General features: G+C 39.5%; 1 protein-coding gene across 1 annotated transcript; it reads right to left on the reverse strand.

Annotated features, from left to right (window-relative positions):
* Positions 1 to 1839: 1839 nt before the first annotated feature.
* Positions 1840 to 14094, reverse strand: abcb10 (ATP-binding cassette, sub-family B (MDR/TAP), member 10). The gene is made up of 14 exons (XM_063881805.1): positions 13195 to 14094; positions 12064 to 12270; positions 11437 to 11639; positions 9871 to 10005; positions 9345 to 9491; positions 8556 to 8691; positions 8343 to 8438; positions 7948 to 8157; positions 7757 to 7836; positions 6868 to 7048; positions 6618 to 6661; positions 5391 to 5425; positions 5150 to 5209; positions 1840 to 5021 (listed from the first exon to the last, which is right to left on the reverse strand). Exons 1-14 carry the CDS (start codon positions 13616 to 13618, stop codon positions 4829 to 4831), a joined length of 2151 nt encoding a protein of 716 aa, XP_063737875.1. The 5' UTR covers positions 13619 to 14094; the 3' UTR covers positions 1840 to 4828.
* Positions 14095 to 14251: the final 157 nt, after the last annotated feature.

Below are 14251 nucleotides of genomic sequence, written 5' to 3' on the forward strand. Positions count from 1 at the left end.
GTGACATTTACAGTAAACCTCTGCATGGTGCTGTGGTACTGTTGTGCTTCACCAAATTGACTTATTATACTTAAGAAAACTATTCCCAACTGAATGCATTATATTATATATATTATTTTTTAAAGTAACAAGTTCCTGTAGTTCTTCAAATAGCTCGGGGGCAGATACAGAGAAAGCGAGGGGAGCTGTGCAGCACATGGAGCTGGAATTGGAGACCCACGCTGGGCTGAGCAGCACCTGGTGAGCTGCAAAGCAGGAGCACAACTGCTGCCTTTGCGGGAGGAGGGACCCTGTTTGGGAATGTTTCTTCACTAAGAATGAGGAGACATTACTTACGGTTTACAGAGAGAGGTCACAATGTTTAAAAGGGTCATGGAGAAAATAATCTAAATAGTAAGGCCTAGATTAAATTATTTTCACCATATACTGTGACTTTAGGGCTTGAATCAAACCCAAGAACAAATCTAAAGGGAAAGTTGAACTCTTAAGATATTTAGGTTTTATTTTCAGTAATATTTTACAGCATGGTTTTGCCTCTGCTGCCTGTACTGTTTGGATCTCACATACAGCATTGCATTTGAATATCTGCACTGGTTGATTGGCTTATACTTGAGTTTCCATGAGAAATCCTAAACAGTGTTGGAAAAACTACTCAGATCTTTATCTTAAGTACAATTATTAATACCTCTGTGTAGAAATCCTCTTTCACTGTTAAAACATTGCATAAAAAACAAAAGTACATGAATGAAAATATACTTAAGGTACCAAAAGTAAAAGTACTCATAATGCAGTATTTCCCATTTCATACTTGTAATATATATATATCATTCATTTCACATATTGATGCTTTACATTTGTAAACATCTCTAATGTTGCAGCTGTTAAGGGTATAGTAAGGACTATTTTATACACTGCAAGTTAACCTAATACATCACAAATCATCATCAATTAAGAGTTCATATATCATTTGTAATACTATTGCAACACACAGACAACAAGACTAGTAATTTCTTTCTGAGAGAAATATAGCAAAAGTAGAAAGTAGCAGAAAAATAAAAACATAGTCTTGAGTAAATATATACATATATACACGTTACTTTCCAGCCCTGCTCTTACATTACCACATAAGGGCAACACACACTCACATGGGAAGATAAATCAATAGATTGCATTTCCTGCTTTTCTACCCCTGTATGGTTTAGCAGGTGGAACAATGTGCCAGTGTGTCTATTTGCATGAAGAGCTCAGCAGGCTTTCAACACAACCTGACAACAGCTGAACACACATAACTCACATCAGTACCAGGAAGTTTTATTTTGGTATGATGGATTGAATAAACATTGATCCCACCAACCTGAGCAGCAGCAGTGAGCCTCCTGCAGCTCAATGTGTGAAGCAGCAGCGCCACCTACTGGCAGCCCAACACTGCATGGAAACACAGTGAGCTGTGAGACAAAAGCACAGTGTTATGATGAAAAGGTCAGTACGACTAGTTGAAAAAAGGGAATGGGATCTTGTACAAGTTGTAAAATATAATGTACAATGATAGAGAAATAGAAGTGTTTAGGTATGAAGTGCAAACCTCTATCCATCGATCTATCTATCCATGGACATAGTTGTTATAGCGGCTCCTGGGTCCATAATAAATGGCTCTGTAAGGGAGTGAGGATTTACAGATGCTAAGATAAAATAAAATATGATATGGGTAAAGCCAACCCCCTTGAAAAAAATGTAATAGAATATAATAAATTAAAACTATTCCAATGTGCTTAACAACAATATAAGTGTATACAGAATGAGCCTTAACAGAAGGATTAACAAACAAACACAACAAAGATCTTTCCATTAATAAAACTATTAATATCTCACTTTATTCACCTTTTCATAGAATTATAATAATTTACAAACACGATAATACAAAAATCTTTCATACATCATTTAGGACGTATTATTTATAACTTATACAAGTTCAAAAAGCAACCATTGAGTCTTCTGTGATTGTTTAAACCGTCATGGATCCATCATTCATTTACAAGCTTTCAAGCATTGTCAGGGTTTACTTTACAGAGGGAGTGATTTGTCAGCATGACTTATTTTTTAATTTAATTACAAGTGCAGGGTATGTTGATATTACAAACATATTTCCACAGGAACCACAACACAAGTCTGGATCTGTGATGTTCAGACACAATGATCAAGGCATCATATGAAAATATAGTTTAATTTAAAGAAGACTTGCATGTTGGGAGTAAATAGGAAATACCTGACTTTTAGGCGAAATAATAAGCATCTTGGCTAAAAGAAAACAAAAAACATGAAAACTGTCCACAGGTAACAGAGATCACATGCTGCTGCCTTACAGTCTGTACACTGTAATAAATATATACAACTCTACATTTATACATCCAGAGAGCGATCACTATCACACAGTAGTATGCTTTTATATGACCGATTGGATCATTAACAATGATCAATGTATTCATTTATCCCTTGTGTGAATATTTTCAGGCCACATGACTGCCTTCAAATCGTGAAAATTAAGTGACGTTCACAATGATTCACGTGTCTAACCCCAGTCAAAAACAAGAAAATATGACCACACCGTTTGGCAGTCTTGTTATTGGAGTGAAAGAATAGGAAATAAAAAGTTTGAGCCCTGAAACAACGAATAAACTCACAGGTAACCCAACCAGGAAACACTGTAACTGAAGGAAGTGAGATGTTTTTTAAGCAAATTGTATCCTTTGAATCAGAGAGGATCTTCCTCTCGGATTTAGGAAGTTCTGTCTGGATGTTGTGTTATTTAACAATAATACACACTTAATGGCTTTTTTTGAAGGCAAAAGTTTTTTCTCATATTAAGGATGGTGCAGATGATCAAAAGGGAAGACTCTGTAGATAAAGCAGCTTGTATTCACTGTGCCATTAACCCTTGAGATGTTTATCTTTAATAATAATCCAATCCAAAATAACAATTTAATTTAGATTTCATCAAAGAAATGAATTAGATCATGGGATAATGGGGTTTGAGGTCATCAAAATACCATCCTACAGTCACTTCAATAACTGTAGGGCACTTTAAGCACTCGGCCAGACTCCCCCTGGGCGGTGAAGTGGGCTGTTAACATGCAAATATTTACTGAGGAGAATCATTACTTCTGAGTCAAGCCCTTTAAGCCAGCTAAATATTATAGCTGGCTCGACAACGCTGTGGCTAACGTGTACGTGGTTTGAGGGCTGTTTACATAAAATGTAATGCTGGCCAAGTGCACATCCTGTAAACACCGAGCCGCGGGGTATGTTGAGTATGTTTTTATTATGTTGGTTTCTGTTTTTCCACCATTTATATATTAGACCAAGAAAGCTGACTAGGATTACCATACAAAATAAAAGATGAAGGGATTAGGGGCTTTAGATAAGGAGATAATTGTTAAGAGAGGGGGGATTATGGCACATAGACCACCTCTGATTTTAATAACATGTCTCTTGTGTGCTCACCCTCCCCCAAGAACAGCAAAAGTATACCAGATAAAGAGGCAGTTTAGCAGACCTTTCTCAAGTTACTGTGCACATCTGATTTATTTTGGCATATAAAGACGGGGAAGTTTAGCAGTTTCAGGGCTGTTGCTGAAAAGGGATTGTTTAGCTTTTTTGAAGAGGGGCTGTTGAGGTACTTATTCAAAGTCCATGTATGACCTGCAGTAGATGGCAGTCGACAGGTTCCCAGTTTGGATAACTATTTCAGACACCAACTTTAAGACAGAGTTGGGATTGGTATGTTTGTAGAAATACAGGAGTACCAGCACTAGGGTGTTGCAATATACTGTTTTGGACGGGGGCAGCAACAAAACATATCTTAGCCCTTTGGAATAGGCCGAGCTAAAAACAAAATCAATATCAGTTTAAGTGTGTTATATTTAGAATGTTTTAACCACTTCCTGTTATCTACTTTCTCTTAGAGGCCACCATGGACATGTGGACTGTTAGTCTACTGCTGCCTTAACCATGCTGGAATTGAGAGCACAATCCTTAATGTTGTTCATGGCGAATGTGCGTACATTAATATCCTTATAGAGTTCATATTGGATCTTCATTTATTTTGTTTAAACTACAATATGACTACAAAAGGCTCTGAGTGTAAGCTTCAAGTTTTAAAATCAATAATACGTAGACACATACACACTACACAGTTCTGTATACATGACACTGAACTGTTTTTGGTTTGAAAATCATGAAGTGAGAACAGACTACAGTGTCCCAAAGCAGAGAGAATGAAAGTCAGATCGGTCACATTAACATTCAGCAACTGTATGTCCTAAGTATGTCCCAAAACTATGGTGAAAGTGATTGATAAATGACAAGTGGATTACGAGCTTCCTGTGTGAGGAGAGTCTTCATTATGTCCCTTCTTCTCTCCCACTTAGACCTCTTCTTTCAGTGTAGATTTATATATTTTCAAAATGATGTATGTGTTTTAGCACGCTGATGCATGTTTCAGTTCTTAGGTCTCTGCTGTGAATTACTCTGTCTGTTTCCTTTTCTCCTATAGTTATTTCAGCAGTGAAAAGACTCTTGCAGCATGTAAGATTTAGGATCCCTTAAATGTTTCTTAGTGGTTTTCCATCTTTGTCTCTAGTGAGCATCGGAGGTCCTGTGGAAAGTTTGGCTTTTCTTCATTTTTTTAATCCATCTCTATTAATTCCAGGCAATATCCTTTTTTCCCCTCTGCCCGTGTTGCTTCTAGAGCAAAGCCACTTATTGTCCCAGGCAAGGACCTCACCTGGTGAACTCCCTCTTCCTCATCTACCGGTCTGTACTCACTGTCGTCTCAGCGAAGGGCGAGTTTGTGTTCATCCTGTATAAACACTTGTTTCTCCATCAGTTTTCTGAACAGTCCTTGCCTGTTGCTTAGCAGCTCTACGTGCTGGCCACACTCGGCGATACGCTGCTGATCCAGTACAGCGACGGCGTTCGCGTTCTGAATGGTGGACAGACGGTGAGCGATGATCACGACTGTCCTCCTGTTGATTAGGAGAGAGGGACAGGAAAAAGAAAAGTCAAAAGAGAATAAAAGGGGATTAGTGTGCCAGTAGATACACATAATAACTTTATTCTCAAATGAATACAATTTGAACAGGAAATGGAACTACCTTCCATCAGACGCTCCAACGCCTCCTGGACCAGGAGCTCATTCTCGGCATCCAATGCACTAAGGAAAGATGGTCGTTTAGAGTCGTTTCCAACTAATTAACCTAAGTATTTGTAACTAGCAACATTTTAAAAAACAGTTTCTAAAAGGCAGGATCCTTATCCTTGTATATCACTTTTGCAGTGCCGTAGGGAGGGGTATTAATATCTTGAAAGGGAAAGTATTGTAAAGTCTTTCTCACCTGGTAGCTTCATCTAACAGCAGGATCTTAGGGTTCTGTAAAAAGAGAACACAACGGGAAATAAACATAAAATACATATTATACATATACATAATAATTAAGGACACACACCACATCAGAAAGTGTGTAGATCCTGGTTCAACTTCAAAGTGACTCAAAATCAACAACACACATGTTTCCCTTACTTGTAGTGCTACTTATCCAATAAATAGTTTTAGATCTAAAAGAAGAACCATGGCTCCCTTCTGAATGATAACAGTCTGTGAGCACTGACGGCAGTGACGGCTGGTGAGTTTTCTCCAGGGGGGGCTATAACTCCAAAATGTATATAAAAAATAAAGCATGCATACATGTACTAAGGTATCAAACGAGTGTATTTACATAAATGAAAACAACAAAAACAACATTATAGATAGATAGATAGAAGTGCAAAGAGAAACAAGTGCGATATATAGAGTATGTACAGCATATGCAGTTAAGAGTGATTATGTAAAGATAAGGGCAGTATAAAGAGGTGGGAATAATTGGCATAGTATAAACAGATGTAGTATGAACACATATACAGATGTGCTATATTACTATACAGATGGCCAATATACATATATAATAAATATCTATCTCTATATCTATCTCTCTATCTCTATATCTGTATATTTAAATAATATATATCATATATAACATGGACAATACACATACTTTATGACAGAAGGCTGTGACGTCAGCCCCGCCGCCAAATCCAGCTGCATTCAGCTCGGGGCGCAGGAGAGGTGCGCCCCAACATCGTCCTATCTCTTGTATTGAAGAGGAGCTACTGCGCATGTACAACTTTTAACGAGAGTCTATGGGCAAAGATTCCTGCGCCCCAGGGCGGAAACACGTCACCAATCAGACAATGTCAACGAACGAAACAACTTTACTCATCATTAACTATGAAATATTTATCTTGCACATCTAAAAAATTATATACATATATTTCGAAATATTTTTATTTTATTATTTCATTTTTATTTCATTTTTTTATGTCTTATTCAAGGAAATGTGGTGAGAGGTGAGTGGTGGGGCGGCGCCCTAGCGCCCTCTATTGGCCAGCCGCCACTGACTGACGGTAACAATCAGGCCTGGTTAAAGGATAATAAATCTTAGGTGCAGATGACTGGTTTTATGACCAGAATAGTGTCTTTCTTATGATGTGGTTAAACAGTAAATCAACCATGTAGTTGTACTCACCTTGAGCAGAGCCCTGGCTATGGCTATCCTCTGCTTCTGACCACCTGAGAAACAAACATAAGTTAATCTTGTACACACACAAAGGCTGTGTGTATGTAAGTTGGAAAACAACAGCTCTTAAGGGAAGGTGGTAGGGGGAAAAAAGATGTATGTCCTCTTTGGTATCATTAACCCAGATGCCTGCTTTCAACATCTTCAGCTAAGTGGTTGTTGTGATCACACCCCTGTCGAATCTCTGGCTGTTTCTCACCTGACAGCAGCACTCCCTTCTCCCCCACCACAGTGTTAAAGCCATTGGGGAAAGCCTGGATGAAATTGAAGGCGTTGGCGGCTTTTGCTGCCCTGTATACGTCCTCTGTGGTCACAGCTTTTGGGTCCACTGCACCGTAAGCTATATTATCTCTTATAGAGTAGGAAAACAGCACAGGCTCCTGGGAGAAAAGCAGGAAGACAATATTCACTCAACATTTTATGGTCAATTGAAGTTAATAGAAATGCACATAATGCTCAGATTACGTGTGTGCTGTGAGATCTGTTGTATAGGAACATAAACAAGTTAAATGCATAATAAGTGATTTTCTGCTGATAGGGGACTCTTAATCATAACAATAACAACAGAGGAAGCCCGATGAAGGCATGAAGTAGCGTGGGATCATTTAATGGGAGAGGTTTTATCCTCTCTAAAACAAACTGGTGAATAAAACAGGTAAAAATAAATAAATAAATAAAGCTATTAAAGTGAAACAATCTGTTTCTCTCTCCCTGTTGGGGTACAGCTGAAGTATGCTTAACTTACTTTTCAGATCTTTTAATATATAGCAGTTTGTTGACTAAAATCATTTATTGAGTAAATACATACAGTAGTTACCTAAATCCCAGATCTAATAAATGTATTGCAAAGACTTAAAACTGGATGAACAGTAAATGACAGTTTCTACCAGACAACCAAAGTGCTGCACATACACAGAAGGTGATACAAGACCAGCAATTATTTACGCTATTATCTACGTTTGGAAATTGTTGTAAAAATGTAGGATAAGTCCACAGCTCTAAGAAATATATAACATTTTAGTGAAGTCATTTGTAGATTTTCTATTTAAAAAAGTTACATATTATACCTTTAAAGTTTAGCTTATTACCTGGCTGACGGTTCCAATGTGACTCCTGAGCCAATAGGGATTCAGATCTCTGATGTCATGACCATCGATTGTTATAGAACCTGGAGAAAATGGGATATTTAAAACAAGTTTAAACAGATACCTGACAGAGGTTTGTCAGCAACAGATTTTTCACGGCGTCTGATCACATATTAGACAGAACGCATTCTCACCAGAGTTGCAGTCGTACAGCCGGAGCAGCAGTGAGACCAGGGTGGATTTTCCGGAGCCGCTGGGTCCCACCACAGCCATGACGCTACCAGCGGGGACCAGCAGATTGAGGTTCTGGAAGATAGGGGCCTCACTACGGGTCGGGTAGGCAAAGGAGACATCAGAGAACTCCAACCGACCTTTCAGCTGGTCTGCAGAGAGCATGAGGCCCTCTGAAGAGGGGCAGAGAGAGAGAGGGACACAAAGTTAAAACCCATATTTAGTTTATCTTACTTGACTGGTTTAATACGGGCGTACAATTGAAGGGGCACCTATAAACTATCTATAAAAAAGTTGTGTGTGTGTGTGTGTGTGTGTGTGTGTGTGTGTGTGTGTGTGTGTGTGTGTGTGAGCTAACCATTAAGAGGAAACTCTGGTTTTCTGTCCAGCAGCTCCCACAGTCTGGATCCTGCTCCGAATCCTTTCATCAGCTCAGAGTAGAATGAACTCAGACCTATAGATGGACATCGAGACATAAGCCTTTAAACACACACACACAGTGCACACCGATTAAAAAATTTCAGATAACGGAATTCATTTAAAATCAAGTGCTAATGCATGTATGCGTTACCTGCAATACTGATGCCCACCCAGAAGGTGTACATGAGGAAGGCTGACAGCTCCCCCACAGTCATGTGCTGGCTGGCCATCAGCAGGCCTCCTTTGTACAGCACTGACAGGATCATGATGTTTCCACTGAGCCCAGTCTGAAACACACATGTACACACCCTCTGGTTATTTGATTACTCCAACATCTGGCATCACTGCTACTTCCTGACACAGCACTAATTAAACTGATTATTGCACATTAGGGAAACTGCTGCTGATCTACAGTTCACTGAGCCTGGAGATTATTATTTACCTGATAACATTTGAATTAGAGACACAGACAGAGGGGAGGAAATGCAGGGAGAATTATATAATTCACAAAGAGCTTATTTTTTTTATCAGATTGAATTGCCAGTTTATCAGAGATGCCAAGCTGAATCCTGTCGAATACAAAAGCCAATAATTGGTACCTTATCATACGGAACTTGTTGTTCACAGTGTTTGGATAGGTGATTACTACATTTTATGGATGTTTTGATTTGTAGTGGAGTGTGGAGATGAGTCTCACAGCCTGAGGAAAGAAGCTGCTCTGTAGTCAGGTGGTGCGACAGCAGACACTCTGACCGTGTACGGAGGATAAGACAATGCTTCTTTGTGGTTTAACATCAGTCCTTTACACAAATGTCAGGTACTGTGGTGTCTGATGAAACAGGTGCAAAAAAGCAGAAGCCCCTGTGCAATATTTCACTTCCTAATTGTGGATTTGGTTTTTCTTCACTGACAGGAAACACACAGATGCACACACACTTACCACTCCAAAAAAGCCAGCCCGTAGTACAGCTTCCTTCCTGGCCAGCAAGAGGACCTGGTCTGTCTTCTCTGTGTATGTGTTGACCTCGGACAGCTCTTTCCCAAATGCCCTGACTGTCCGCATGTTGCTAATACGCTCCTCTGCCAACTACACACACAGGAAAACAGTTTTATTACAACCTTATCTGTTAGAATTTAGATCATTTACAGGGAAAATGTGCTCTATGTGCATATTTAATTAAGATGCCCCAGGCAGTGCAGCATTTATATCAGATGGACACACAATTCAAGCAGAGACAAACAGTATAGCTTCACTAAGAAATAACATGAAGCCATGTTTACAGAATAGAACTTTACTTAACTAGTGCAAAAAGCAGGTGAATCACTTTTTGTCACAGCTTCCTTGTTTTTATTTACCACATCCTCAAATACTGTCTTAGTTGTTTGCACTGTAGAACATCAACGAAAATGTGATGATGAAACAAATGAAAAAACAAAAGTGCTCTGTGTGTTTCTGTGCACCGTACCTGTGTGGCTTGTGCGAGTGCATCCTGTGTGCTTTTGGAGATGGAGCGAAGGTATCTGCCGTAAACCACAGCAAGACCAGCCAAAGGAGGAACAATCAACAACACGAAGCTTGCAAGGCTGGGAGAGACATAGAACTATAGGATGAGAAAGAAGAAAAAACAGCACTTAATGTAAAGAACAGGGAGGTAAGATAGTAGTGGGGGGGAGGAAGGAAGCAGAGGAGGAAGACAGAAAATTACAGCAAATACTTTCATTCATTTCCTTGAACATTCGTTATACCAGCAAATCATTTTACTTCCTTGTAGCTGACTTTTAGTCGTGCGTTTGCATTGTGTTATATATAGTCTTCTGTTCGGGGAAAATACAGATAGAAGGAAGTTAACAGACCTGTTAGTCAAAGAATCTCACATCAACGATAAAGAAGAAAGAGATAATAAAAGTGAGCCTTGTGACAACGTCGTCAGATAAGAGTCATTAAGAGATAAAGCTCAGGAAATATTAACAGTTTAACTGCTGGTTTGGGAATACTGTGAGTGAGGTGACAACTAAATTACCTTATGCACACACGCAATGCTTTGTGTCTCTGGGTGTGGCAGTCAGTTAACAGACTATATTCTTTTCTTTGAAAAGAAGTAAAGCTATTTCCTGACAGCTCAGAACCGAAAGGAGGACATGGAAACAGACACCAAAGACATAAACTACTCCTCGTACTGAACAACACAACTCTACATTCAGACACCTTACTCTGCAGTACAGCTGAGAGTTAGGGTTATTTCAAAATGGATTAGTCTGTCTGTTGTTTTTTTAGGATTAATCGATTCATGGTTTGGTCAATAAAATGTCAAGAAAAAGTGAAAATTCCCATCTCATTTTCTAAAAGTCCCGATTACAGTCAAAACCCCAAAGAAAGGCAGTTCACTAAGATAAAAAACGGGCAATCATAATGTGTCCCTTGACCGGAAAAACAATTATATACCGTTTGCACAAATCAGGACCTGTAAAAAAAAAAGACATGAATGACTGAGACAAAATCAGTCAACATTTTTTCTTGGACACTTACAAAAACTCAGTAAACAGCAGAATGTGTACACAGAGTGGAAAGGAGAACATAAGAGAGGTATAGGTAAATAGGTCAATATGTCAAGCAAATTCAGTTCCAACTGGAGGTCATTTTGAAAAATGTTGTAAATATTTTTTTTTTCCCTCCCAATTGAAAAGAAAGAAATGATCAGATAAATGTAACCCGTGTTTTATCTTTTTTATGCAATATTTATGGCATTATAACTGTATTATACGAACTCAAGACTAAGCTGAGTTCTTCCCAATTGTAGCCATAATTTTGCTGTTTCCATAGGTTTCAAAAACTTTAAAACGGCTTCGGCTTCAGAGGTTCAATAGCAAGTAAGACAGTTGGTACTTGCGATTACCACTTTTTAGACCCTCGAGTAACACATTATCACAAACATTTATTTCACAAGATCAATGTATCATAAAGGTAACCTATTGATTCCTATTTCAAATCTATGCTTCTCGACCACAGCAGACACTCTGAGGGTTACACTCACCATCATACTGACTCCAGCAGCTGCCTGGGCGACGGCTCTCAGCCCGTCGGACAGATTGTCAGTGATCGAGCGGCCCACCACAGCCGTGTCAGCAGAGAGACGGTTGATAAGCTCTCCGGTCCTATTCCTGTCAAAAAATGCCACTTCCTGTCTGAGGATCGAGGAGAAGACGGAGATACGGAGATTACGGACAATCTCTTGGCCTGAAAAGAGATGACAATAAGTGAGGAAGATAAAGATCGGAGACTGTTGCAAAGAGACACTTGACTGTCACAGCAATCATTAATTACACATAACAAAAATGACACATTCATAATAAATGAAATAACTGCTAGATTCGTAAACAGCATTCCAAATTGAAACCATGTCCATGTTGTCGTCTGTACTGTGCATGTTGTGTAATTTATTTTATGTGTTCTGATTTACTATGATGTGTTTAACCAACCATTGAAGCAGAACGCATATTCCCACATCTATGGACAATAAATATTATTACTATTATTCATGACGTTCTGCTCATTGATGCGGACATCAGTGAGTTTTATGTTTAGTGCTGGCTGGATGTACCCTGCAGTGATCTTTTGAGTGAACAAGTGTCACTGTAGAGTATTTGGCTCTCCTTCTCACCTGATGTCTGCATGAAGTAGACTCTGGCAGCATTGGCAGCCCCACCACAGAGGAACACCCCCGTCAGCATGATACATAATGATGTCAGGGAGGCTGTCATTGCCTCTGTGTCTGCTCCAGCAGTATAAATGGTGTCAATCACTTTGCCAAGGAGGAATGGGGATGACATGGTTACTCCACTGGATATGGTCAGGAAGCCAAGAGCAGCTGATGTGGGAACAGGAAAAGACAGAATGACAGATAAAAGTAACAAATTAGTGTAGCAAAGCAAAACCTAGGGCTATGATTTATAATAGGAAGGTTTATCTTCATATTTTATAGGGTTTACCAAAAAAAAAACCTGATGAAAGATACTTGAGGTTGTTTTTCTAACTTTAACAGATGAGACCAGAAGATCAGCCTGTGGCAGGTAATGAATACAGTTTGACTTAATGCAGACATTTCTTATCAGGAAAAAACTATTTCCAAAAGGTCAGAGCCGGATACAATGCATCTCCCAAAAAAAAGCAGGGAGGCTTCGAAATGGGAGTTGCCTGGGAGTTTTAGGGATACAGCCATGTTTTCTGTAGTGACTGATACTTTTTGAATATTACTGTACCTCCGAGTTTCAAAAATACAAAGCGTATATTTCTTTTATGCCTATACTTTGAGAATGTATTGCTTTTGTTTTTCCTTAAAAACATGAAAACAACAACAATATTTATATACAAAAGCAGTTGGAACAAGAATAAATACTTTGTTATTTCCGTATGGATTAAAAACAAATCTTTCTCCCACATGGTAAAATAAAATGATACTTCCAAAATGTAGCCTTGCACACATTCCCTCCTATATTTAGGCAAGGCACAACAAAATAACAAATCCAAGAATGGAAACACTGAATAGTATCCTAACATTGGATTTAAGTTCGAAAATCACTCAAGGATTTACAACAGTATATTCATTGTTTTTGTCTACCAAATGTGCAAACACTCCACTTTTTTTTTTTTTTTACCATTGTTACCTTTACGTACAGTTCTTGGGTACATGTACTTTTTTACATTCCACCACTGCTTGTAACTGAGTATTTCTACAGTGTGGTATTGCTAAATTTCACAGGTAAATATAAGCAGATTCTCAGTAAACACCGACCTGCCAGTTTCCATCTCTCCGGGTGAGCAAGTTTCAAAATCCTTTTAACATCCTCCAGAGGGACCGTGGTGGGAGTCGGTTCGCCCTCTGTGTCTGGCTGGGTCTTCACTTGTCCGGCTGGTGTCGGCGTGGAGGTGGCCGAAGAGCTGGCAAAGGCAACAAGTGTGTGTGTGACTGTCCGTGTGTGTGGAGAGAATATGGAGAGACCTCTGAGGGGACTGCAGGGCAGGACGGACATGAAGAGCCCCGGGGAGCAGAGAGGGAAGGCAGGGTGGGCTGAGGACTTGACCCCGGTAAACTGCCTCTTCCTCCGGGGGGCAGCTGAGAGAGTTTGCCGGTGATCCAGCCATAACATCCTCGGCTGTGCTAGCTTGAATTTGGATACTCCATGAGAGCACCTTGACATGCGGTTTAAAAGCCGCATCGTCCGAGTTTAACTGTTGATTCAAACTCAACAAAAATAAAGACAACTATGTTCCTGTTTAGTAAATTAGTGATAAATGGTGTCGATGGGTTTGTTGTTGATTAAGTCCACTTGTAGAAGCATGTTTAGTCCCCACGTCGGTAGGTCAATGCACCGTATCCATAGTGATCAGTAGTAGTGCCTGTCGCCGCTACATCCTCCAGTTTTAACCGTTATTGTCCGTTTTATCTGCGCCTGACAGCCCCCGGTTATCTCTTATTATCACCGAACAGCTAACAACACCCTACTGTCACTCTCATCTGTCGCCCAATATTATACCTGGCAGGCGGGCTGAGTGGAAACAGAAGCTACCGAAGACCGACTAATACCACATCCACTCTAAGAAATACTGCTTGTTTCGCTATAAAGAGTCTAAACGAGTACAAGCCAGAAAGGTGACCCTTGCTTCTTATGTATTCACGATTCCTCCTCGTCGACCGACGGTTGGATTCAATGGCTGACGATACAAGCAAACTTTCCCAGGCATAACCAAGCGAACACAGATCACCAACGCCTACTTTAAGTGTTTTAAGTGGAACTTTTTTTTGTCGAGCTAATTCCACCTCAAACATTTTAATAACATAAATAGAGGAA

Source organism: Eleginops maclovinus, chromosome 4 (assembly GCF_036324505.1).
Source record: "Eleginops maclovinus isolate JMC-PN-2008 ecotype Puerto Natales chromosome 4, JC_Emac_rtc_rv5, whole genome shotgun sequence".
NCBI lineage: Eukaryota > Metazoa > Chordata > Actinopteri > Perciformes > Eleginopidae > Eleginops > Eleginops maclovinus.

What these genes read in the sequence shown, in the direction of transcription:
- abcb10 (XM_063881805.1), bottom strand. Translation starts at nt 13,618, where the DNA reads ATGCGGCTTTTAAACCGCATGTCAAGGTGCTCTCATGGAGTATCCAAA. An exon ending in CTGCTGGAGTCAGTATGATG is followed by an intron (nt 10,006 to 11,436) that starts GTGAGTGTAACC and finishes CTCATCCTATAG; the next exon opens with TTCTATGTCTCTCCCAGCCT. An exon ending in CTGTTAGATGAAGCTACCAG is followed by an intron (nt 5,210 to 5,390) that starts GTGAGAAAGACT and finishes ATCTTTCCTTAG; the next exon opens with TGCATTGGATGCCGAGAATG.